The 25,607-nt window shown below is 45.0% G+C and overlaps 1 protein-coding gene across 3 annotated transcripts in view; it reads right to left on the bottom strand.

Moving 5' to 3' along the window:
- TRPM4 (transient receptor potential cation channel subfamily M member 4) overlaps positions 1 to 25,607 on the bottom strand; it is a 153,526-nt gene that overhangs the window by 122,410 nt on the left and 5,509 nt on the right. The window contains exon 1 of one of the 3 annotated variants that reach the window (XM_088443038.1): positions 16,430 to 16,666. The exons of the other annotated variants lie outside the window; for them this stretch is intronic. Coding sequence (XP_088299164.1) covers positions 16,430 to 16,459 — 30 coding nt within the window. The 5' untranslated portion in view covers positions 16,460 to 16,666. Of the gene's footprint in view, positions 1 to 16,429; positions 16,667 to 25,607 lie in introns of those variants that run through there. 3 annotated transcript variants of the gene reach the window in all.

The following is a 25,607-nucleotide window of genomic DNA, read 5'->3' on the forward strand; positions in this document are numbered from 1 at the left end:
CAAACTAGACCTTCATATCTATTTTTAATACTGAACCCCCCCATAAGTCCACAAAGGTTGACTTACCCTTTAAAACCCACATAGTTTAATCTATGTTGTTCATTTAATAATATTTAATCTATATAGGGCCTAATTTTGAATCAGGGACGCATACCTCCCAACTTTCTATGTTCCTTGATGCAGTACATTGTAAAAGGGAGTGGAGCCTTGTAGAGCCTCCCACTTGCTTCAATGTGGGGGCATGCCCAGCACTCTCTGAGATGAGCAAGGCATCTATTCTCCTGGTGCTTACCCAGCAGTCTGTGCTCCCCCCCCCCTCCCCCACCGCAGGACACTGCGACCCATGGGTTGACAGCGGGACAGTCCGAGAAAAACGGGCCTGTCCTGCTCAATGCGGGACAGTTGGGAGGTATACAGACACATCTTGATATTTTCCGCATGCATTGAAACTGTAAATGGGGACTGGGCACGCACCGTACCATACATCATCAATAGCTAGTAGCTCTATGTAAGAAGCGGACGCAGCCTTTTGTAGAACGGGCATTTCCGGGTGGAGAAGATGCACGGAATAGCTGCATGTCATGGCAGTGTAGCCCGACTCTAGTGCTGGTTTGAAGCGTCCGGATGCTGGTGGGCCGTCTGTTTCAGAGGGATTTTTTGCACCCAGCCAGGGGTGTATCTATAATGGGTACAGTGGGGTCCACACCGCACACCCTGCACCTATATTTTTAATACTTACCTTTCCGGAGTCCAGTGTCGGTACCATCAGTGCTGTAAAAATCACCTGGTAAACGGCCGCCGCAGCATTTTCCCCGTGACCTACACATGCGCAGTAGACGCTGGGCACAGACTAGTGCCCAGTCTGCTGCTGCGGCGCTGCACTCAGTGCACTGCCGGCTGCTGGAGAGAGAGGAGGGGGCCACGGATGCAGACTACACACATGCCCACTCCTCTTTTAAAACGCCCCTGCACCCAGTATGCGGTAGGTGCAAGTGCCGATACTAATCATGAAAGCTGCAGTCAGAAAAACAGTGGTGGAGCCTCGTACACATGCAGATGCATGGATCCTGGCATTAGCAATGACTATTAAGTGGGCCCATAATGTGTTTATGGGGTCTATTTATGGACACTTCACAACCTGGAGATATGAATCGGCACTTATTGCGGCAATTCAGATTTAAGTTGCACCTATATTTACCAATCCAGGGCTCCTTTTGTTATGCAGGGGTTTTCTCCTGCACCCCGGCAGCTTAACGCAGCCGGCAAGGAGTTCCTGCAGTTCCTGCGTGTCTTTCCGGCTTTGCAAGCCCCCCATAGTCAGGCAGAGGGTAAAGCTTTTTGTTGCTTGCTAAGTTTATGGAATCCCCAGGGACAGCGGTAAGCGATGATATAATAGAAATCGGAAGCACAATTGTTAAACAAAACCCTGGTCATAAGCTGCTGTTTACCAAGATGTAATCAAAACTTGTATAAAAAGTGTATTATGAAACTGGAAAAGCCTTTTAAAAGTGGCTGTAGAGTGTGGGTCTGAGGTGGACGCAGTCCGGGTCGGTGCTGCGCCTTCGGTTGCAGCGGATTTAGAAACATATGCAAATACTGCAGGAGCCATCTTCTGTGATGAGATGCCCACCATCGGCTTCTCAGATCCGCTGCATGCATCAGAAGACGCAGCATCGGACGAACAAGTTTACCAACGGCCGTACCATCAGACCACCGTGCAACCCTGTGGTTGGCCAGAATGTCAACCTCGACTAAGCTGCCGGGACCAGTGAATCGGTTGGCTTCTACACTCTACCAAAACACCGGCGACACGCCTGCGTTTTCCAGGACACCCCTCGTCGCCGCCCCCAAACGGTGCAGTGTGCCAATCACACAGCATCTGCAACCACACTACAACCAGCGTTGCAAGACCATCGCACAGACGCATGCGCACAACACGCTCCATAGGATAATTACGAGCGGCTACCTCTGCATCACTATTGCATACAGTATTGTGCTATAAGAAACCTAAAAACAGCGTATTGGAGTGACAATAATTCTATATATATGCAGACGCTATATAATCATACCAAAATAAAGAGTCAATTACTCAGACACAACAGATCTTTTGTGATCAATATAAAAATATAAATAAAAAAAATAAAAATATAAAAACAGGGAAGGCTCTCCCCAGTGTGTTTTTTTTTCCAATACTTTTTTTTTTAACCATTTATTTTAATTACACTACACAAAGATAATACAAGTAGCTAAAAATAAGTATCAAAATATAGTGAACAAAAATAAACAATATGATACAAAAACAAAAGTAACATTCTGTTCATCCACAATATAAACAGGTAGTGTAGTTTTTTGTCATTTTTTTACAAATCTTTAAAAATTCCATATATAAAATAACAAATTAGAAACAAATATTAATAACATTTTTAAAGAGAGAAGAAAGGGAAAGTGGGGGTAGAAAAGGTAGAGAGAAAAAATAAATAAATAAACAAACAAACAAACAAACAGGAGAGAAGCGATGTAGTACCGGTAGCTTATGTGACATAAACATCAATGAGGTGCTCCTGGCAGTGAGGAGTTGTGGTAGGTAAACCAAGAGCTCCATACTTGCTGGTATGTACATACTGTATTATGTAGTAGGGAGGTAGTATATTCCATTGAAGAAATATACCATAGCCTGTTAGTAAGAGCTGTTTTGGGAGGAGAATGAGGAGATTTCCAATGCTTAGCTATTAAAAGTTTGGAGGCATTGCAGATATGCCCAATCAATTTTTCAATACTTTTCTAATACAGACATTCCTCACTTAACGACCGAGTTCCGTTCCTACGACTAGGTCATTAAACAAATTGGTCACTAAAACGAGGAACCAGGAGGTAATCATTTTTATGTATTCTGAATAAAAGAAAAGATCTAAAGGAAACTCAAACTTGATACTGTAACTGTTTTACTTTGCATACTGTACAGTACAATTAAAGTTATAAAAAAAATCTTAACATTTTAGTCATTGTACTATGGGTTCCAGCTGGTCAGAGTGCTTATCGTAATGGAGCATACACACGGTCAGATTTGTCAGATCTGTCAGATGAACGATTGAATGATTTGAACGATTTTACCAAAGATTTGAACGACTGAACGATTTTTGACTGCATTAAAATGAATGGAATCGTCCAAGATGACTGCAAACACATCAGATGTCAGATATCGTTATCTGACCATCGGGAACGCGCATCGTTCATCGTCTATCATACAGGCATGTCAGATATGTCAGATTTTCCTTCAGATATGAATGATTGAACGATTTTTTAAATCGTTATCGTTCAGATCTGACAGTGTATATGCACCATAAGTTAAACAAGTAGGTTGTTAAGTGAGCAATGTCTGTATTTCAGATATTTTTTATAAATATTTTGCACATGTGTAAACTACAGTTCAGTTATACCCACAAGATATAAGAAATAAATATTATAGTTTGTATTCATTACTGTGGGGTTCCATGTTCACCAGTATATTAGATTATTATTTTCTCTTTGCTGGTCATTGATCATGTAGAACAGTGATCGCACCCTATGATGCTTATTAGAAATAAATAATAGGGAAATAAAAATATGTGGTAGAGAAAACCTTATTTAATAATTTACCAGTGCAGACGGTGAAACAAAATAAAGATGCTCAAAAATCTAGGTGCTACCTGAGACTCGAGAACATAAACAGACTCACCTTCCCTCTCAGCCCTGTTAAGCAGAAAGAGCCTAGATGCATCTACAATGTTATATATACTTACCTACTTTAATTATCTGCTCCCCAGGAGATGGCCGGGGAGCAGACACTGGTGACCGCTTATGGAGGCAGGGCTGGCTGTCTACGTAATTAGGCCCCGCCCCCACTACAGCAGGGCCAAATGACATATTTTCACGTCATTTAGCCCCGCCCCCTCCATACGGAGCCACGAGTCACGGCAATTATCTGCCCATCCTGCCCACTTCAATAGGAAGTGGGCGGGATGCGGGAGATGTGAATACTCTTCCGGGGGGCGCGGGGGGCTCCCCAAAAATTCGTGAGCCTCCCGACACTTCCAGGAGAGTAGGTAAGTCTGATGGTATGTTGGGCTTTAAAGTGGGCGTTAATATTCATTCCAGCACCCTGCACCTGTCACAACCCGTGCAGTTCCTCTTTCCTGCTTTGGTGCTTCTAGCACACTCAGCTGGTGCAACAAAGTGCAGAGATACAGACCAGAGTGTGCTAGAAGCACCAGAGCAGGAAAGAAGAACTGCACGGGTTGTGACAGGTGCAGGGTGCTAGAATGAACACTAAGCCTTCCTGGGCAGTGACCGGGAGGGGACTTAGCGCACACATTGAGATGGTCCGGTCTTATGGGCGTGTTATGGTAGTGTAGTCGGCATGGCGGTGAAAGTGCTCGTGTACACAGGCGCTCAACCATTCCCATAGGAGGCCAGACTTGGACAGAGAAACTGCACCTGTCATGTGGTAGGTACAATTTTCGATGGAGTGACCAATGGCGACGTCTACGGATGCACCTTTTGGTATTACTGAGTGTACAGATGCGAACAGTGGGCGCCTCACATTCGGAAGGACTTTGTGTCTGCATTTGCATAAAGTTGCAGACGGACGCTTGCCAATGGACATAACTGCAGACGCTTTGGTGCACACCTCTGAATCAGGCTCTGTGCTTAATATTTCAATGACCCCTTATGCTGACTGTGGTTATCCTCATACCACCAGCTTCAGGCATTATAAGTATGCCAGGCCTGCTGTGGGCACAGACAGAGGGCCAGCTATGGGCAATGCCAGGGAAAGTGGAAAGTGCACGTGAACAAGCTCCCTTGTGACAATATTTAATTTACTAGAGACCTTTTGTTTTGCGCCCCTGCGAGCTCCCAGAGCATGGAGAGGAGAACTAGGTTATGTGGTCATGACATTAGAGTATGAGGTAGAAGAAGTTAAAACCTGTCTGACAGGTGTTTCCTCTATATTGTGTCTAAACAGTCGCCCTTCTTTTGAAGAAGTACTGCCTCAAGGAGAGAACACGGTTTAGAGGTTTCCCTATCAGACAGGTATTTAGCATTTTTATGGGAACAGCTGTTTATCTCGTTGTACCTGTCACAACCTGTGCAGTACCTCTTTCCTGCCTGGGGTGTCGCGCTATGCTCTGGTGCTTCTTTTCTCTCAAGGGGCTCTATTTATTAACATTATTTTTACTACAATTAAGTGAAAAAAGGTTGTTTTCACACTCTTTTCACATAAACTTACTAAACAGGGCAATTTTACCAATTCTACTCCAAGCCCTAATTATCACATATCGTTAGTAAGCAGGTCACATTTCTCATAATTTTAATGGGAAATGCGATCTGCCTAAGATTTACTAAAAATAAAATGTGAAAAAATACCAGTAGAAGCCCTGTGATGAGAACGCCACCTGGAGATGGCGTTATCCATTGTCTCCGCTGGTTCCCCGACTCCTGCTTTGCTCTAACAGTGCTCCGGTGATGTCCTCCGGGGCTCATGGTCAGCTGGTCTCCCGGTTCCTGTACTGTGACCCTGGTCAGCTGCTGCATATAACAACTGACCAGGTCACAGCGATGACCGGAGGTAAGTGAAATTCAGGGGTGATGCGGGGACGTGCGTGAGGGGGGGCGTGGTCTCGAGGGTGCGGTGTAGTGGCGGCCAGTCGGCGCATGCGCGGCACCTTGTCACTGTATTTTTTCCGAAAAATACAGTGATTAAGCTGCAGAGGGAAATCGCATGGACAGAGCTTTATCGCTAGCTCTGTCTCTAAAAGGGAATTTTAATAAATCCCTCTGATATCACACTACAATCTGCATTCTGTGTGTATTGTAGTAAATAGGGCCCTATAGGGTGTAAAAATGATCTTTCTAGATTTACCTGATTGGGAGAACTGCAGCCTTTACATTTGACATTTAAGGAGTGTATATCTCCTTTATTTTATGCACACTGATTGGTCTGACTTTGCGCACCTATTTGATCTACCTTTTAATATATTTTGTATCATTTATGGTTATTTGGGTGTAACCGTTAGAGCATCCGGGTGCTGCAGGTGTCTGTATGTGCGTCACATTCACTCCAGAGTCACCACTCATTTCTAGCTCTCATGAATAGGTTGCTGTATATTGTATTGTTTTGTGTTCTTATATGCGATTGATTGATTTGAAACATCTGTTCTTTATGTTGTGTTTTAAAATTGCTTTTCACTAGGACTATATTACTGAAGTACATATACTGTAGAGCAAGTACTGTAGCTCACAAACTAGAGCTAATGAAAACATTCTGAAGGCATTCATTTTTCTTGACATCAAATTAGTAAAGTATGACTTTTTTAGAAAGGAAACAAATTAAGTTTTTCTTTGCTGTACAGTGTAATGGGGTCCCCCCAGGTATGTGCCCTAATCTGTAACATAAGGAGAGGAGGGGTCTCCGAACAAGACCCCTGGAGACAGAATAAAGCAATATATATTCTCCGGTTCTGATAGGATACTCATGCCTGTCCTTGCATATGTCACGGTTAAGTTACATTTGTGTCTTTGGGTGAAATATACTAAGCCTTGGAGAGAGATAAAGTGGAGACAGTTAAAGTACCAACCAATCAGCTCCTGTCATTTTTCAAACATTGGGGCAGATATATGAAGCTCTGGGAGGTGATAAGCCACGTATCCACTAGACCAGGGGTAGCCAACCTCTGTTCTCGAGAGCTACTAACAGTTCACGTTTTCCAGACCACCTAGCAGGTGCACAGGTGTATTCATTACTCAGCAACACAGTTGAAAAGATCCACAGGTGGAGTTAATTATTTATTACAGTTGTGATTCTGTGAGGTGACCTGGAAAACATGCACTGTTGGTAGCTCTCGAGGACCAGGGTTGGCTACCCCTGCACTAGACGATATAATGAACGATATCGTAATCGTTCATTATATCATCCAGTGAACATGCCGTCAAGGACCAGCGATGCGCGCTCATGCTGGTTGTTGACGACGTCACTCATTGCCCGAACCTGCTGTCCAACCTAATGATATCATCAGGTTGTGCAGGTTCAGGGATGAGGGAGGGTGCCGGCACTGAACGACATATCGTGAATGATATCGTTCAGTGTGTGTGCTCATTGTCGTTAAGGACATTGAGCACAGCACTGCCGGGGACACACTACATGATAACGCTCATGGAGCGAATCGTGTAGTGGATATGTGCCTATAAAGTGGAGAGTGATAAGCGACCAACCAATCAGCTCCTGCCATTTTTCAAACACAGCCTGTAACATGACAGTTAGGAGCTGAGTGGCTGGTCGTTTATCACTCTCCACTTTATCACTTTCCATAGTTTCGTACATCTGCCCCACAGTCTGTAATATGACAGTTAGGAGCTGATTGGTTGGTACTTTATCACACTCCACTTTATGGGGCAGATTTATCACAATCCACATATCAGATTGGCTGTGATAAATTGACCCAATATCACAATGCGATATTTTAATACATCACAAGGGTGTATAAAAAAATTGCATGCAGGGACAGAGCTTGTGATAAAGCTCTGTCCCTGCGAATCCAGTTCACATGCTTCTCGCCCCCCAGAGAATTGCTCCATTTGGCCACAACCTGTCTTTCTGGACCCATGAATTACAGCATTATACTGCAAGGGAGAGGTGCCTAATGATGCAAAGCACCCGACCCACCCCCCCCTATACACACACACACACACACACACACACACAAGCTGTGAAGGAGGCGAGTTGCCATTTGAACAGTGTAGAGAATGTCAGCAATGGCACCACAACTTGCTCCCCCTTGCGGCCCGATCTCACCCCGGACTCACATTTCTGTGCGCAAACAAAAAAATCTGCTAGTCCGGCCAGGGCCATCTCTTCCATTGGGCTTGTTGGGCAGTTGCCCAAGGGCCTGAAGCTTGTAGGGGGCCCGCCAACCCTCCCCCCTGCAGCTGCGGCCAGTTGTTATATTTGTGATATTATATAAGCCGGCCGCCGGTGCACTGTATTCTGATCTAACCTCCTCTACCCCATCCCCCCCGTGACAAGTACTCACCTAAGTCCCATTTTCACTTCATCCGCCTGGCTTCAGATCAGTCAGAGTCTCTCTCTGGAGGTCTGTTGGGTATGCAGGAGGGTTTAATTTTATTGACCATTTACATTTTTTCCCATGAATCGGTGGGCACGGGGCCCCAGTGCTTTGCTTTGCCCAGGGCCCACACTGCTGTTAAGACAACCCTAAGTCTGGTGCTACCGTAAGGGCGTCATACAGCCGCACTTTCTAGTGCCATGAGGAGACTCATGGCTGATTGGATTGAACACTTATTAATTGTTTACAGGAAGAGACACCAATCAGCTTGCAGTGACCAGTGACTGGATCCACTGGAAAACAACGTAAGATGACATTAACAGTGGCACATTGGGGAAAAGGCATAGGGCCCTATTTATCAATCCTATTTTGACTAAAAAATTTGAAAAAGGGTGTTTTCACATTATTTTAGTATCACATAAATATATTAAAAGGCAATTGGCGTAGTTTTCATGAAAAACTACTCCAATCCCTTCAATTCGCATATTTTTAGAATGCAGATTGCATTTCCCATACTTCTAATTTTTGTGAGATTTACTAAAAATTATTTGTAATAAATTACCCAGGAAAGCCCTGTAATAATAATCAGGGCTTTCCACCACCAGTTCCCCAACTCCTGCTCCTCTCTGACAGGCAGAGCAGAGTCGGGAGCTGGCCCCAGTGATCATCTATGTGGTCTGAAAAAAAAAAACCACACACATACCTGCGCCGGGACTGGGATCGGTTACCTCCTCTGACCAGCCCATCAGCTGATTGTCCGGTTAGAGGAGGTCACTGCTCAGAACCCGGGTAGAGGAGGGAGCAGCAGTGGTGGCGGAGGGGGAGGGTGTAGCAACAAGGGGGTGTCAGCAGAGCTAGGCAGCAGCAGGGGATCCGGGGCAGGCTCAGCAGATGCAAAGGGAGGTATGTGCAGACACATTCTCCCTGTATTTTTTTCAGGGGGCGTGCCTTGAGCACTGGGACACCTTGGAGGTGTCATGTGGCCAGGAAGTGCACTGCAATGTTTAGAGATCGGAGCTCAGTCAGCAACAGCAAGAGAAGACACAGTGATGCAGGTAGGAGAATCAATGGACACTGAAGCTTAGTGTAGTGAGGGAAGAGTTACAGTGAGGAGGGGGGAGACAGGCTCCCAGAACTCATGTGTGACCCCCCCCAGCCATTGACCTCACTGTACGTCACTGCTAGCAAGCTTCTCATGCAAACTCTCTGACTGAAGGTCCATGTAAGAATGGGGCCATTGGAACTGGCAAGTTCCATTCTCATACTTGTTAAAAACTCAAATGAAACAAAACACATTTTTTTACATCATTGTGTGTCTAAGTGACCCGCAAAGTCCTAATTTGTGGTTCTGCCCCAAAATTACCTTAAAAATCTCACTCCTTTTCTTATTTGGCAGTTTTTGTCTCAATGGTGCCTTGTTGTGCTTTGAATTCATTTGCATCAAAAAAGGTACCATTCCTGTCATTTACACGTCTTTCATGCAAACGAGTTATTTGGGATGTGATGGGGGTATAGTATATGGTTCTTTTGCGTACTCACACCTAAGGTTATAAACACAAACTAAACATACACAAACTAAACATAACATTAAACCATCAATAATGGTCCATTTGGAATCTGTATGAATTACCGCCGTACCTAAGCCAGGCGAATGAAATACCGTCGCCGGAAGCCCAGGACATGAAGATCCCGACTGAGGTGAGTAAGACCCCTAACCCTCCCTTATGGGTGCCTAACCCTGACCTCTCCCCTAGTGCCTAACCCTAACCTCCCCCCAGGGGTGCCTAAACCTAACCCCCCCTCCCTGTACCCTAAACCTAACCCTCCCAGGGGGTGCCTAAACCTAACCTTCCCCCTGGTGGTGCTTGACACTAACCACCCTTCCCCTAGCCTAACCCTCCTGAGGGGGTGCCTAACCCTAAGTCCTCCCGGGAGTCCCTAAACCTAACCTTCCCGCAGCTATCAGCTCCCGACGCCCGGCTTAACTACGTTCGGTATGCCTGGCGTTGGGATTTTGACATGGGGCTAATGATAGGCATCAGTATTTAGACGCCTATCATTAGTCCCATGCCGGGATTTCACTGTCAGGAAGCCGACTGCTGGCTTCCTGATTACATTCTGTCCAGTCAACTACTGTAAATATATGTTCCAAGTTAAATAATAAAAGATTATCAAAATGACAGTCAATGCAGTTAATAGGTTTAATTACTAAGAAACAAATGTACAAAGTTTAACACCTAAGATGACAAGAAGTATGACACAGTGGGTGCCCAGTTGGGTAGTTAGTTGTTACATGTAATCTAAATTTAAAAGAACTACAATGAAGAATTCTGTATTTATTTGCATCCTGTTGTACAGACATAACACAGTCACTCACTTCTGACAATTAGAAAAGAGCTGCAGGAATAGATAAGATTATACAGCCTTCCACAGACCATCAAAACTCAATATATTACTCAGACTGTTATGGGTCCTATTTATGTTTCCCGCATTTTTCCGCCAATAACTATAATTCTTATCACTGTATATCATTGTAATACAAAATTATTTTTTGGGGCAATTTGAAGAAGCTTCTCCTGCTGGGAACGGGCTCCAGGCCAGATTCATATGGGGATGTAAATGCTATCGCAGCTGCGATCTCTCACGGATTGGCAATTGCGAAAATATGCTAATGAGCCACCCAACGCACATGCTTATAGACGCCCACTGAAAGCTTCTCACATCTGCCACTCATGCACACAACCGAAAGCATCGAAGGCAGATCAGACGGCCATCAGCCTTCTGATTATGTCTAAGCTGTCGCAGACATAGAGGGTCTCCAGACACACAGAGGGCTCTCCTGCTGCCAGCAAGGACGCAGTGACTAATTTATGGACGCTCGGAAAACAGCATTTAAACAGTCCGACACGCCTTCTAACCATCCCCCCGTTACCTTCCCCAAACACTGACTACCTGTCACTCACTTTGCGAGTGAATCCTCTGTGTGACCGTAATCGTAAAACAATCGTTGCACATGCACATTGCGGCTTTTGCACACACACAATGTCTAACAATCGCTCAATCTGCGTAACTATTGTCATTGTGTCCATCTCCGAATCAGGCCCTCTGATAAGATCCCATCCTAGCGGGGAGATAAAGTAATGTGATAGCTTGCACTATGGGCGGAATTCAATTGTTTCCAGCCCCCATCGCACCCGACAGAGCTATTCAATTGTTGCTCCTGTCGGGCGCGATCAGCTGCTTGCGCTCCATTTCAGCTCACAGCCCCAGAGGGGTGCGAGCTGAAATAGGCGAAAAGTGACCTGTTTGGGCGCCCAAATGGCACTTTTCGTGATCGCGACCAGCACTTTGGTCGGGGTCAGCCGGTTTACGCAGCTAAACCCAACCACTTTGGGCACGATCAACGCGAAAAGCTGGCACAATTGAATAGCGGCCCGTGATCTCCCGTCACTTTAGACGGGAGATCCGTGCCGCAAGAACAATTGAATTCCGCCCTATGACTTTACTTCTGCATTTGGACTTGCTTAATGAATACGTGCGAACAACAGGCTGTGCATGTGCAAGGGTGGGCTACCGGAGAAGGGTCTGAAGAATCCCTTTTTCATAAAAAGTTGCCATACAGTAGCTTAAAGGCTACAATTCGGGGAATCCTGTCATTTTATGACACTTTTCCGCCTTTAAGTGTACGTTGCTTACACACTGAAAGCAGCCATGTTATGGACTGGATTAGTGTGCATGAAAAAGCTGCTTATCCACCCACTACCAACCAGTGTCATGGCTGAAGCACTCCTCATTTTTAACTTTCAGGCACAGATGTCAGATTAGCAACACAATGGAAGACATGTTAAACATAAGACTTGCTCTGTAAAATGAAATTTAATTCACTGAGAGCAACAGCCAGTGACATCATGAACAAACATCGGGGTCTATTTCTGAAAATGAGCAATGATTTTTTTTATTTTTTTTTGTTGGCGCTACAAAATCGGAATCGGTATGAGATGCTGGCAGCTGAATAGCCGCCGGTTCAAACACCAATCAGTGAAAGCGCACCCGCGCACGCAGGGGGGGTTTCTGAGTACCCAGAAACCCCCCCTGATGATCCAAAATTCTTTTTTTCAGAGACGGAGACAGCCATGTATAATGGGCACTAGTTAAGGGGCCATGCATAAGGGACACTACTTAAGGGGGCCGCTTTAGGGGGCCATGCATAAGGGACAATACTTAAGGGGGCCACGCATATGGGACAAAACTACTGGGGGCACAGCATTAGGGGCACTGCATAAGAGTAACAATACAGACAGATACACATAACTAAAAACGGGAGTGTATCATATATATATATAATATATATATATATACACACACACATACATACATACATACATACATAGTGTGTATATATACATATATATATACAGTCAGGTCCATAAATATTGGGACATTGACAGTATTATCATATTTTGGCCTCTATTCACCACCACAATGGCTTTGAAATGAAACAAACAAGATGTGATTTAACTGCAGACTTTCAGATTTAATTTGAGGGTAATTACATCCAAATCAGGTGAACAGTGTAGGAATTACAACGGTTTCTATATGTGCCTCCCACTTTTTAAGGGCCCAAAAGTAATGGGACAAACTAAACAATCCTAAATCTAACTTTCACTTTTTAATACTTTGTTGCAAATCCTTTGCAGGAAATTACAGCCTGAAGTCCGGAACGCATAGACATCACCAGACGCTGGGTTTCATCCCTGGTGATGCTCTGCCAGGCCTCTACTGCAAATGTCTTCAGTTCCTGCTTGTTCTTGGGGCATTTTCCCTTCACTTTTGTCTTCATCAAGTGAAATGCCTGCTCAATCGGATTCAGGTCAGGGAATTGACTTGGCCATTGCATAACATTCCACTTTTTAGCCTTAAAAAACTCTTTGGTTGCTTTTGCAGTATGCTTCGGGTCATTGTCCATCTGCACTGTGAAGCGCCGTCCAATGAGTTCTGAAGCATTTGACTGAATATGAGCATATAATATTGCCCGAAACACTTCAGAATTCATTCTGCTGCTTTTGTCAGCAGTGACATCATCAATAAATACAAGGGAACCAGTTCCATTGGCAGCCATACATGCTCACGCCATGACACTACCATCACCATGCTTCACTGATGAGGTGATATGTTTTGGATCATGAGCAGTTCCTTTCCTTCTCTTCTCTTCCCATCACTCTGGTACAAGTTGATCTTTGTCTCATCTGTCAATAGGATGTTGTTCCAGAACTGTAATGGCTTTTTTAGATGTTGTTTGGCAAACTCTAATCTGGTGTTCCTGTTTTTGAGGCTCACCAATGGTTTGCATCTTGTGGTGAACCCTCTATATTCACTCTTGTGAAGTCTTCTCTTGATTGTTGACTTTGACACATATACATCTACCTCCTGGAGAGTGTTCTTGATTTGGCAAACTGTTGTGAAGGGGTTTCTCTTCACCGGGGAAATAATTCTTTTGTCATCCACCACAGTTGTTTTCCGTGGACTTCCGGGTCTTTTGGTGTTGCTGAGCTCTCCGATGCGTTCTTTCTTTTTAAGAATGTTCCAAACAGTTCATTTGGCCACACCTAATGTTTTTGCTATCTCTCTGATGGGTTTGTTTTGATTTTCAGCCTAATGATGGCTTGCTTCACTGATAGTGACAGCTCTTTGGATCTCATATTGAGAGTTGACAGCAACTGATTCCTAATGCAAATGTCACACCTAGAATCAACTCCAGACTTTTTACCTGCTTAATTGATAATTAAATAACGAGGGAATAGCCCACACCTGTCCATGAAATAGCTTTTGAGTTGATAGTCCCATTACTTTTGGCCCCTTAAAAAGTGGGAGGCACATATAGAAACCGTTGTAATTCCTACACCGTTCACCCGATTTGGATGCAATTACCCTCAAATTAAATCTGAAAGTCTGCAGTTAAAGCACATCTTGTTTGTTTCATTTCAAAACCATTGTGGTGGTGAATAGAGGCCAAAATCTGAAAATTCTGTCAATGTCCCAATATTTATGGACCTGACTATATATATATATATATATATATATATATATATATATATGTATGTGTGTCTGTATATATGGAGAGAGATTTGGAAACCCCCCCCTAAAAATCCTGCATTTGCCACTGAAGCCTGAACACTGAAGATCGCGACTAGGGCTGGTAAGTAGCCTAACCCTCCCCTCTCCCCCCTAACCCTAACAGTCCCTTAGTGGTCCCTAACTCTAACCTCCCCAGGGGGTGCCTTACCCTAACCCTCCCTTCCCGCACCCTAAAGCTAATTCCCAGGGGGGGAGGGTGCCTGCCCTTAACCTCCCCCCCAGGGTGCCTAATCTTAACCCCCCCCATCCCCAGCTAAGCGCGCATACTTACCGCTGTACGCATGGCCAGGCTTCTGACGGTCGGAATGCCGGCGCCAGTATCCTGACGTCCATCAGGCTATTGGCGTCGGAATTATGCCGGGCGGCGAGATTCTGATGTCGGTATTCAACTGCCGCATCCCGTCTCCCGGCAGATCAACTGCATCTTACTACACAATCTGTTGTGCTGCAATTAATCAATATAATCGCACTGAGGCAGGGACTCAGCTGCCCTGGAAAGGTAAAGGTTAATTTACCATTTTGCCATGCCAAGTTATGCCATCGCTTTATAAACATACATGTTTTTTTCTATAAATGTCCAGTATGGGACATTTATAGAAAAAAAAAAAAAAAAACACTTTCGCTCACAACTGCGCAAAAAAAAATTAGATCAGCAAAAAAAGCTGGAAACTAACAGTAACAGTGTTTTTTAATAGACATCAAGAAAATATCTTGTTCTTGTCCTACACCAGGTGTGACCAGGCGTAGATTGTACACCATTTATTTTGGTACAACTGATACCTCAAGCTAGTATATATCTTACTACTATAGTCACAGTAATATCACATCCCTTGATAACATTTTAAATAGTTTGTCTACCCCTACCCTTTAGAGCACAGGTTCACAAACTCGGTCCTCAGGACCCCAAACAGTGCATGTTTTCCAGGTCTCCTCACAGAATCTCAAGAGAAATAATTATCTCCACCTGTGGATCTTTTAAAATGGGTTAGTGAGTAATGACTACACCTGTGCACCTACCAGGTGACCTGGATAATGTGACCTGTGTGGGGTCCTGAGGACAGAGTTTGAGAACCACTGCTTTAGAATGTAAGCTCTCATGAACAGGGCTCTCTTCCCTATGTGCTCTCCTTCCATTACTATTACTTGCGGAACCTAACCCTCGACTTATGACACCATACTACTTATTTAAGTGTTCTGATCGCTATTGCAGCAATGTTTATAACATAGCTGCCTACTCTTCCGAAACGGCCGGGAGCCTCCCGAAAATCAGGTGGTGCTCTCGGCCCCCCTGGAAAAAGCAGATGTCTCCCGGCCGGCCACCTACTCCCCCCCCTCAGACCCCCACAACTCCCACATAAACCCCCGCAGCAGAGGGGGGTTCATGATTCGCGCTGAATAGCGTCATCATGAACATGCCACCTGCTTCACAATGCCGGTAATCTCTGCATTGTTTAGAGAGGGAAGGTCCAAAATGACACAATCGCATGGTCACGCCCCCGCTCAGCCCCTAATATCGAGTAATATACTGGCCACGCCCCCTATGCCATGCCACACCCCCCGCTATACCATGTACTTGTCCTGCATTGTCTTGTACTGTAAGTCAATGCTCTCTTGTTCTGCTCAATTGTTTATGTACTTTGTTAGGCGCTGTGGACCCCTTGTAGCACCATATAAAATTAAATAAAGGATAATAATAATATAGCAGGAGACAGATGCAGGTATCATGCTTGGAAGCTTTTGCAGTATCGCCTAATGACTTATCACTGATAATAAGGTAAAGTGTGAGTCCAAACTCTATTACACCCTGCCATTGTCAGATGACACAAATTACCATTTAGTAATTTCTAGATCAGCCTATTAATCACTGTATAAGGGCGGTTTAAGCCGTACACCAGTCAGTATGCCCTTTCAGCTCATAGTTGGCAGGACACAAAGCTGCAACTCAATTACAAGGAGCAACAAGTTGTCTCATTCACTTATAACTCTGACAGGGGCTATCCCAGATTCTGATACACTGACACATGGATTTAGAGCTGCAACTTTGTAGAACTCCCTTGGAAATACAAGAGAATGTACATAAGGTAACCAGCAAGTCCAAACCTGACCTGCCTGCATAGCTACAGACAGAAACAAGCCAGAGGCAAGTCACACTCATCCAGCACACAGCTAGTACAGTCACCCTGCTGGACACATACCTGATCCTTAGGGATGTTGCTAGCTATCATGGCTCCGGCTGTCTGGGTTAGTCCAGCACAGCCTGTGACCAGTCGGCTTTCAGTGCTGGACTTGTGTGCAGTTTGTATCCCCTGCTGTTAGTGCTGGCTGGGAGCTAAGGAAGTTGAAGTCCCAGGCTGTGTGAGGATGGTGTTCCTTACACTGTATGCCACACCTACAGCAGCTATAACACTGCCTCTCCACCCTACTCCCCTCCTGCAGTACACACACCTGAACAGAACCTGTCTGGCAGGATTGCAGCAGTTATCTGTATCTGTGCGGGGGATGTGGGGGCAGTGTAATCACAAAGGCCCACCACTCATTGCACACGCTGTCCCTACTTTTGTGTATTGTATGTCCACAAGTTGCAATTGAGAAAGAAATAATTGACATCAGGTAGCTTGTGAAGTGCAGTAAAGGCTTGGGGCGGTATAACTACTATATATAAAGCTGTATCTGTGTATTAGCAGGGCACTGTAGGGGACATATTATATAAGATGGGGTGATGGATCAAGTAGTGATAGAATGTACGTGATAAATGCTACCACGAATCTGATTGGTTGCTATGGGAAACTTCTCCACTTCATGCTACTTGTTATCGATATATCGGTAAGTGTGGCATCTTGGACCGATACATTGATCAGGGCTGATAATTATGCTAAATTAAAAAGCAGACATCAGCGAAGCAATTTATGAAAGTCGCCAATCATTGAGTGATGAATTTAAAACAGCCACAGTAAAGCTGGGTACACACCATACGACGGTGCGACCCAGCGATAAAATAATGCGATGGAACGATACATCTGATCGCACCACCTTACAACCTCCCTGCTCCACGGGAGGATTCTGGGCCTGATTTAGACCCGGTCGCAAGCGCTGCGCACTCGCAACCGGGTCGATGGTGGCCCAGAGCGCATGCGCATGACGGAGCCGGCTCCGTCGTGCGCATGCGCGAGACCCGGATAGCGACTGGCAATCTGTCGCTCCTGATCTCGCACCAACGGGGCGTGCTGTCGATGTTGAGTGACAGCACGCCCCCTTTGGTGGGCGGGTCGGGGGTGGTGGCTGCCCAGACGGAGGCGTTCCCATGGGAACGCCTACCATTTGGGGGCGACATCACGAGTGATGTCAGTGGGAGAGATTTCGGCTCTGTTTGAGCCGAAAGCTCTCTGGGGCTTGCGGCCACGAGACCCTACCACAAGGGTCTCGTCGCAAGCCCGATGGTCTTGACCATCGCGACCATCATCCTGGCCGCTCGCATTAGCTGTGGGTGGCAACCCACAGCAATGCAAGCGGCCAGGAGCTCCATAAAAAATCAGGGCCTCTGTCTTCCCTGAGCTCGCCTTTGGATACCTGCGTTATGGTTTCTCGCAAGCTCTGTCCCTGCATGCCATATTTGATTCATCCTGGTGATGTGTTTAAATATCGCATTGCGGATTTGGCCAATATTATCACATCCCATCTGCATGCGGAATGTGATTAATATGCACCCATGACATAAAATATTAGACCATATTCTCCGGTCTATAAGGGGAGGTAACAGAACCATACATCTATTGCAGCTGGAGGCAAGATGAATATTTAAGCTTAACACATTAGCACCACTTGTTTTGAATTAAACACTAGAACTACATTGTTTCTTGTAAATTGTATTTAACAATATAACACCAGCTTTGACCCCAGTTTCTTAATTAGAAACAAAGAAATGGTTAATTACCCCCTATTTAGCGCAAGGAAAACCTTGGTGTAAAAAAGTTTATTGTGTAGTAGTATAAGGAGTTGGGAAAGTCCTCCCGCAGTGACTGTGTACTAAGGGCCTGATTCAGCAGTGCTGAACGCAGATTCCCAATGTTTGGGAATCTCCGCAGGCGCAGGATTCATTCTGTGAGTGTGCAGAATGGGTCCTGCTAACTTGCTCACAGACTGGCAGCAGACTGGCAGTGATTGACAGTTTGCTGCTGTTTGGGGACGAGGAGGGGGTGGCGATGCCCTCAGTTTCCCGAAACGGAGGTGTGTCGCCACCGTTGTGGGGTAGGGGAGAAGCCAGGATCTCCGTCGGCTGACAGAGATTTCCTGGCCTCTTCCTGTAAACTGCGGCGGCCGGCTGCGGGACTCCATGGGTAACCGCAAATGGCCGATGGTATGCAGATTATCCGATGCTGCGTTGGACAACGCAGCTCGGTTAAGTAATGCACAGGAGGCGTGATGCTGCATTACCATATCTGCAAGGATCACAATTGCAAAGCTGCCTGCGTGCACTACACACTACAGTATATGCCTACACTACACACTACAGTATATGTCTGCACTACACACTACAGTATATGCCTGCACTACACGCTACAGTATATGCCTGCACTACACACTACAGTATATGCCTGCACTACACACTACAGTATATGTCTGCACTACACACTACAGTATATGTCTGCACTACACACTACAGTATATGCCTGCACTACACACTACAGTATATGCCTGCACTACACACTACAGTATATGTCTGCACTACACACTACAGTATATGCCTGCACTACACACTACAGTATATGCCTGCACTACACACTACAGTATATGCCTGCACTACACACTACAGTATATGCCTGCACTACACACTACAGTATATGCCTGCACTACACACTACAGTATATGTCTGCACTACACACTACAGTATATGCCTGCACTACACACTACAGTATATGCCTGCACTACACACTACAGTATATGCCTGCACTACACACTACAGTATATGTCTCCACTACACACTACAGTATATGCCTGCACTACACACTACAGTATATGTCTGCACTACACACTACAGTATATGTCTGCACTACACACTACAGTATATGCCTGCACTACACACTACAGTATATGTCTGAATTGCACACTACAGTATATGCCTGTACTACACACTACAGTATATGTCTGAATTGCACACTACAGTATATGCCTGCACTACACACTACAGTATATGCCTGCACTACACACTACAGTATATGTCTGAATTGCACACTACAGTATATGCCTGCACTACACACTACAGTATATTCCTGCACTACACACTACAGTATATGCCTGTACTACACACTACAGTATATGTCTGCACTACACACTACAGTATATGCCTGTACTACACACTACAGTATATGTCTGAATTGCACACTACAGTATATGCCTGTACTACACACTACAGTATATGTCTGAATTGCACACTACAGTATATGCCTGCACTACACACTACAGTATATGCCTGCACTACACGCTACAGTATATGCCTGCACTACACACTACAGTATATGTCTGAATTGCACACTACAGTATATGCCTGCACTACACACTACAGTATATGCCTGCACTACACACTACAGTATATGCCTGCACTACACGCTACAGTATATGCCTGCACTACACGCTACAGTATATGTCTGCATTGCACACTACAGTATATGCCTGCACTACACACTACAGTATATGCCTGCACTACACACTACAGTATATGTCTGAATTGCACACTACAGTATATGCCTGCACTACACACTACAGTATATGTCTGAATTGCACACTACAGTATATGCCTGCACTACACACTACAGTATATGCCTGCACTACACACTACAGTATATGCCTGTACTACACACTACAGTATATGTCTGAATTGCACACTACAGTATATGCCTGTACTACACACTACAGTATATGTCTGAATTGCACACTACAGTATATGCCTGCACTACACACTACAGTATATGCCTGCACTACACACTACAGTATATGCCTGCACTACACACTACAGTATATGCCTGCACTACACACTACAGTATATGTCTCCACTACACACTACAGTATATGCCTGCACTACACACTACAGTATATGTCTGCACTACACACTACAGTATATGTCTGCACTACACACTACAGTATATGTCTGAATTGCACACTACAGTATATGCCTGCACTACACACTACAGTATATGTCTGCATTGCACACTACAGTATATGCCTGCACTACACACTACAGTATATGTCTGAATTGCACACTACAGTATATGCCTGCACTACACACTACAGTATATGTCTGAATTGCACACTACAGTATATGCCTGCACTACACACTACAGTATATGCCTGCACTACACACTACAGTATATGCCTGTACTACACACTACAGTATATGTCTGAATTGCACACTACAGTATATGTCTGAATTGCACACTACAGTATATGCCTGCACTACACACTACAGTATATGCCTGCACTACACACTACAGTATATGTCTGAATTGCACACTACAGTATATGCCTGCACTACACACTACAGTATATTCCTGCACTACACACTACAGTATATGCCTGTACTACACACTACAGTATATGTCTGCACTACACACTACAGTATATGCCTGTACTACACACTACAGTATATGTCTGAATTGCACACTACAGTATATGCCTGTACTACACACTACAGTATATGTCTGAATTGCACACTACAGTATATGCCTGCACTACACACTACAGTATATGCCTGCACTACACGCTACAGTATATGCCTGCACTACACACTACAGTATATGTCTGAATTGCACACTACAGTATATGCCTGCACTACACACTACAGTATATGCCTGCACTACACACTACAGTATATGCCTGCACTACACGCTACAGTATATGCCTGCACTACACGCTACAGTATATGTCTGCATTGCACACTACAGTATATGCCTGCACTACACACTACAGTATATGCCTGCACTACACACTACAGTATATGCCTGCACTACACACTACAGTATATGTCTGAATTGCACACTACAGTATATGCCTGCTCTACACACTACAGTATATGTCTGAATTGCACACTACAGTATATGCCTGCACTACACACTACAGTATATGCCTGCACTACACACTACAGTATATGCCTGTACTACACACTACAGTATATGTCTGAATTGCACACTACAGTATATGCCTGCACTACACACTACAGTATATGCCTGCACTACACACTACAGTATATGCCTGCACTACACACTACAGTATATGCCTGTACTCAGGGCCGGATTAATAATGGGGCGGGTGGAGCTCCAGCTCCAGGCCCTCCCATCAAAATAGGCCCACAGGATCCGTTGTGCTGCGGTAGACATTACATTTTTATTCCCTGTTACAGCGACACAGCCTGCTTGCCAGCGCTGTCCAAAGCCCTGCCCACTTAAACCCCATGGGACATCTACCTTCCTCCCTCTACGATTCAAACAGATAGTGGGAAACTAGCCTTCCCTGTGCACTGTGCAGCCACCTCCGCGTCATGTGATGTCACACCATGTGACATCACATAGATACCGCCGGCTGCTGCCTGTTGCGACCATTACCGAAAGCTGGCTATGCCGGGATCTGCTCTCAGTAAAGACAGCCCAGCCCGGTGATGTGGTGTACTGCAGCTGATCATCGGGGACGGGATGTCCTCCAACCTGAGCCTGAGGAGCTCTGAAAAAGGTGCTTTATCTGCAAGTGGCACTTAGAGAATCTTTTGAATGTTATGTTCCAGGAGATATATACTACACTGCAGACTGTATCTAGTGTATATACATATATACACTTTCTCTGTAGATATATATATATATATATATATATATATATACACATAATGTGTGCATGTAGATATATAGATATATATCTGTAACATATACACAAACACACATATATACATATATATATCACCCATGTGAGTGCATGGCCGAGTATCTCCGGTTCCCGGCGCCAACATGCTTAGATGGAGGGAATAGGAGGCAGCTCATCTTTGGGGGCGGAGCGGCTGAGGTGACCTAGGTTTATATATATATATATATATATATATATATATATAATGTAGGGGACAGCACTCCAGGACTTTAAAAATCAAATATTTATTTTTTTAGGTTTACATAGCAAAAAATCACTGCAACGTTTTCATAAACGAAAACACCGTCATCAAGGATTGATAACTGGTGTATCCGTACATCAAAACATGACAGTGATTATTTGTAAAATTATAAAAAATATATATTTGATTCTCAAAGTCCTGGAGAATTATCCCCCTATACTATATTGCATGCAACTCTCAGCCGAACAGGGCAGCAACACACATTCATTTTTTTTTTGTATATTGAGTGTTGGCCAAAAGTGTGTGTGTATATATATATATATATAAATATATATATATATACACACACACACAGACATATATATTGTATATATGTATATGCGTGGCACTTGGTGACTCTTATTTGGATCTCACTATTGTGTCTAGATATAAAATCTCTGTATAGCTATTAATAAGGTAACATCTTAAGTAGAGAGATGTCACGTTCATGATATAACTAATTGACACTTTCACATTTACATCATCATTATGTGCAATTTTTCTTTTTTTTGCCAAGTGAAGTCACGTTAACAAGTGGTGTTTCCCTTCTGTTTATTTGCAGACTCTCACAGTACACTATTGATATAAGTGAAGAGAGGGTGGAGATTGAGGTTTTTGAGGGTAGGCGCTAGTCACATCCCACAGCACAGGCCACACCCCCTGTACAGACAACACCCTCACAACACTGGTTACACCCCCACATCACTAATCACACTCCTCCCTCCCATGCTGGAAACACCGCCTCCAGCGGCAGACAATAGGCCTTCCTAAATTTCAGCTCCAGGCCCATGTATACATTAATCTGGCACTGCCTGTACTACACACTACAGTATATGTCTGCACTACACACTACAGTATATGCCTGTACTACACACTACAGTATATGTCTGAATTGCACACTACAGTATATGCCTGTACTACACACTACAGTATATGTCTGAATTGCACACTACAGTATATGCCTGCACTACACACTACAGTATATGCCTGCACTACACGCTACAGTATATGCCTGCACTACACACTACAGTATATGTCTGAATTGCACACTACAGTATATGCCTGCACTACACACTAAGTATATGCCTGCACTACACACTACAGTATATGCCTGCACTACACGCTACAGTATATGCCTGCACTACACACTACAGTATATGTCTGCATTACACACTACAGTATATGCCTGTACTACACACTACATTATATGCCTGTGTGCAGCTTTGCAATTACGATCCTTGCAGAATCAGGCCCTAAGTGTGTGACAGTTCTAAATTCAAGTAAGGGAGCCACACCAACTGCCAGTGAGTCCCGGCCGGTGATGATAACTAACCATCGCATCAAAAGAATTAGATGTAACAAAATATTAATAAGATTAGTATATGCGCAACAAATCCTGTTTGTGCATGCGCAATAGCACTCCACAGCTGTACCCAATGTTAAACAGCTGAATTCAGCGGTGTTTTAACATCGGATGGCCATTACTTCCACACCATTTGATGGCAGCTACCATAGGAAAGTTAGGAGCTGATTGGTTGGTAATTTATCTCCAACCACGTTATCGCTCTCCAAGGCTTAGTACATAGGGCCTGATTCAGCGCCGCTCTCTAGATGCGATCAGTCGCACGATGTTTATGCAAATTGCATAGGCACTGCTATCACACAGCAATGCATTAGCACACCCAGTATTTCTTAGAGAGTGATCACATAGTGTATGCAGACACCCACCAGCCTGTCTTGACACCCACTTGTGCACGTCATGTACAGGAAGTGTATGCAACCATCGGTACATCGAATGCTATCGCAGCACTTGATGTTGACCATACCCTGCCACCAGCACTGCGAGCACTTCAGTGTAAAAACAATCCAGGTGACGTGTGCTATGATGCTGTCTTATAATTATGCACACCTCTAAAATGCAGTTGAGATAGTCAGGCACGCCTGCGTTTGCACCTCCACTCCCCCGTTTTTACACAATGGATACACATTGCATACCATCGGCAGCAGCGAGAATATGCATCTTAGCCAGCGGGTCTGAATGAGCTCCTATGCCCTTACAGTGTGTTGGCTCCGGACTTCTAGTGCCTTGGAGAGTGTATGGTGACACTCCCAATCTTCAGATATTTCAATTAGGGAAATTGCACCTGGACATGAGAAGGGTGCATGAACATGCTACACGGGGACATGCCTAGCGTTTCTGCAAAGCTGACCCGCCTCCAGCCCATTTACTCTCCGCGTTTCTGCAAAGCTGACCCACCTCCAGCCCATTTACTCTCCTTTATTTCTTTATTATTGTGCAATACGTGAACCTGTTTCTGGTATGCATTGTGGCACCTAAGGGGCACTTTACAGCAAGGGACTTTGCCTAACTGTCCAGGAATCTGGACAAAAGTTCTGATCGCAGGATGGTGGGTCTGTCCCAGTTTGATCAGTTGGGATTTGAAAATGACAGAGGATGTCCAAATTATGCATTTCGGGCCTGATTCAGAGACGAACGCTCTGAACGAGCGCTCGCTCTGAATCAGGGCGTTTTTGTTTTTTTTTGTTCGGCCTCCTGGTCGCTCGCATAGCTGTGGGTGACCACCAACAGCTATTGCGAGCTGCCAGGTTGATGGTCGCGATGGTCTTGACCATCGGGCTTGCGACGAGACCCTTGTGGTAGGGTCTCGTGGCCGCAAGCCCCAGAGAGCTTCTGGTTCTAATAGAGCCGGAAGCTCTCCCACTGACATCACTGGTGATGTCAGTGGGGCCGCCCCCAAACGGCAGGCGTTCCTTCGGGAACGCCTACGTTTGGCAAGCCAACCCCCCTGCCCGCCTACCAAATGGGGCGAGCTGTCAATCATCCAGAGAGACGGAGCACCCGACGCTAGCCGGATCTCGCACATGCGCGGTGGGCAAACATCGACCCGGTTGCGAGCGCTCAGCGCTTGCGACCAGGTCTGAATCATGCCCATAGTGCCTGATTCTGTAGGGATCATTATTGCGTTCACAGCTGCATATTTGCATGGAACACAGCTGCGAATGTATGCTAATGCCTGCCATATCTCAGCCGGTATAGAGACGCCCACTGCTGCTTTCTCACATCCGTATTACCTCGCACTCCTGCATACACAGCGGTACCATCGATGGACATCCTCCCGTCACTCACAATTTGCACCAGGTCTGACCAGCCGCAGAAACGGCAAGTCTCAACGCTCGCAGTGATTACTCAAGCTGCGTATGCAATCGCAGTGACTAATTAATGCACGCCC

Source organism: Taudactylus pleione, unplaced genomic scaffold (genome assembly GCF_031769625.1).
Source record: "Taudactylus pleione unplaced genomic scaffold, aTauple2 ptg000324l, whole genome shotgun sequence".
Taxonomy (NCBI): domain Eukaryota; kingdom Metazoa; phylum Chordata; class Amphibia; order Anura; family Myobatrachidae; genus Taudactylus; species Taudactylus pleione.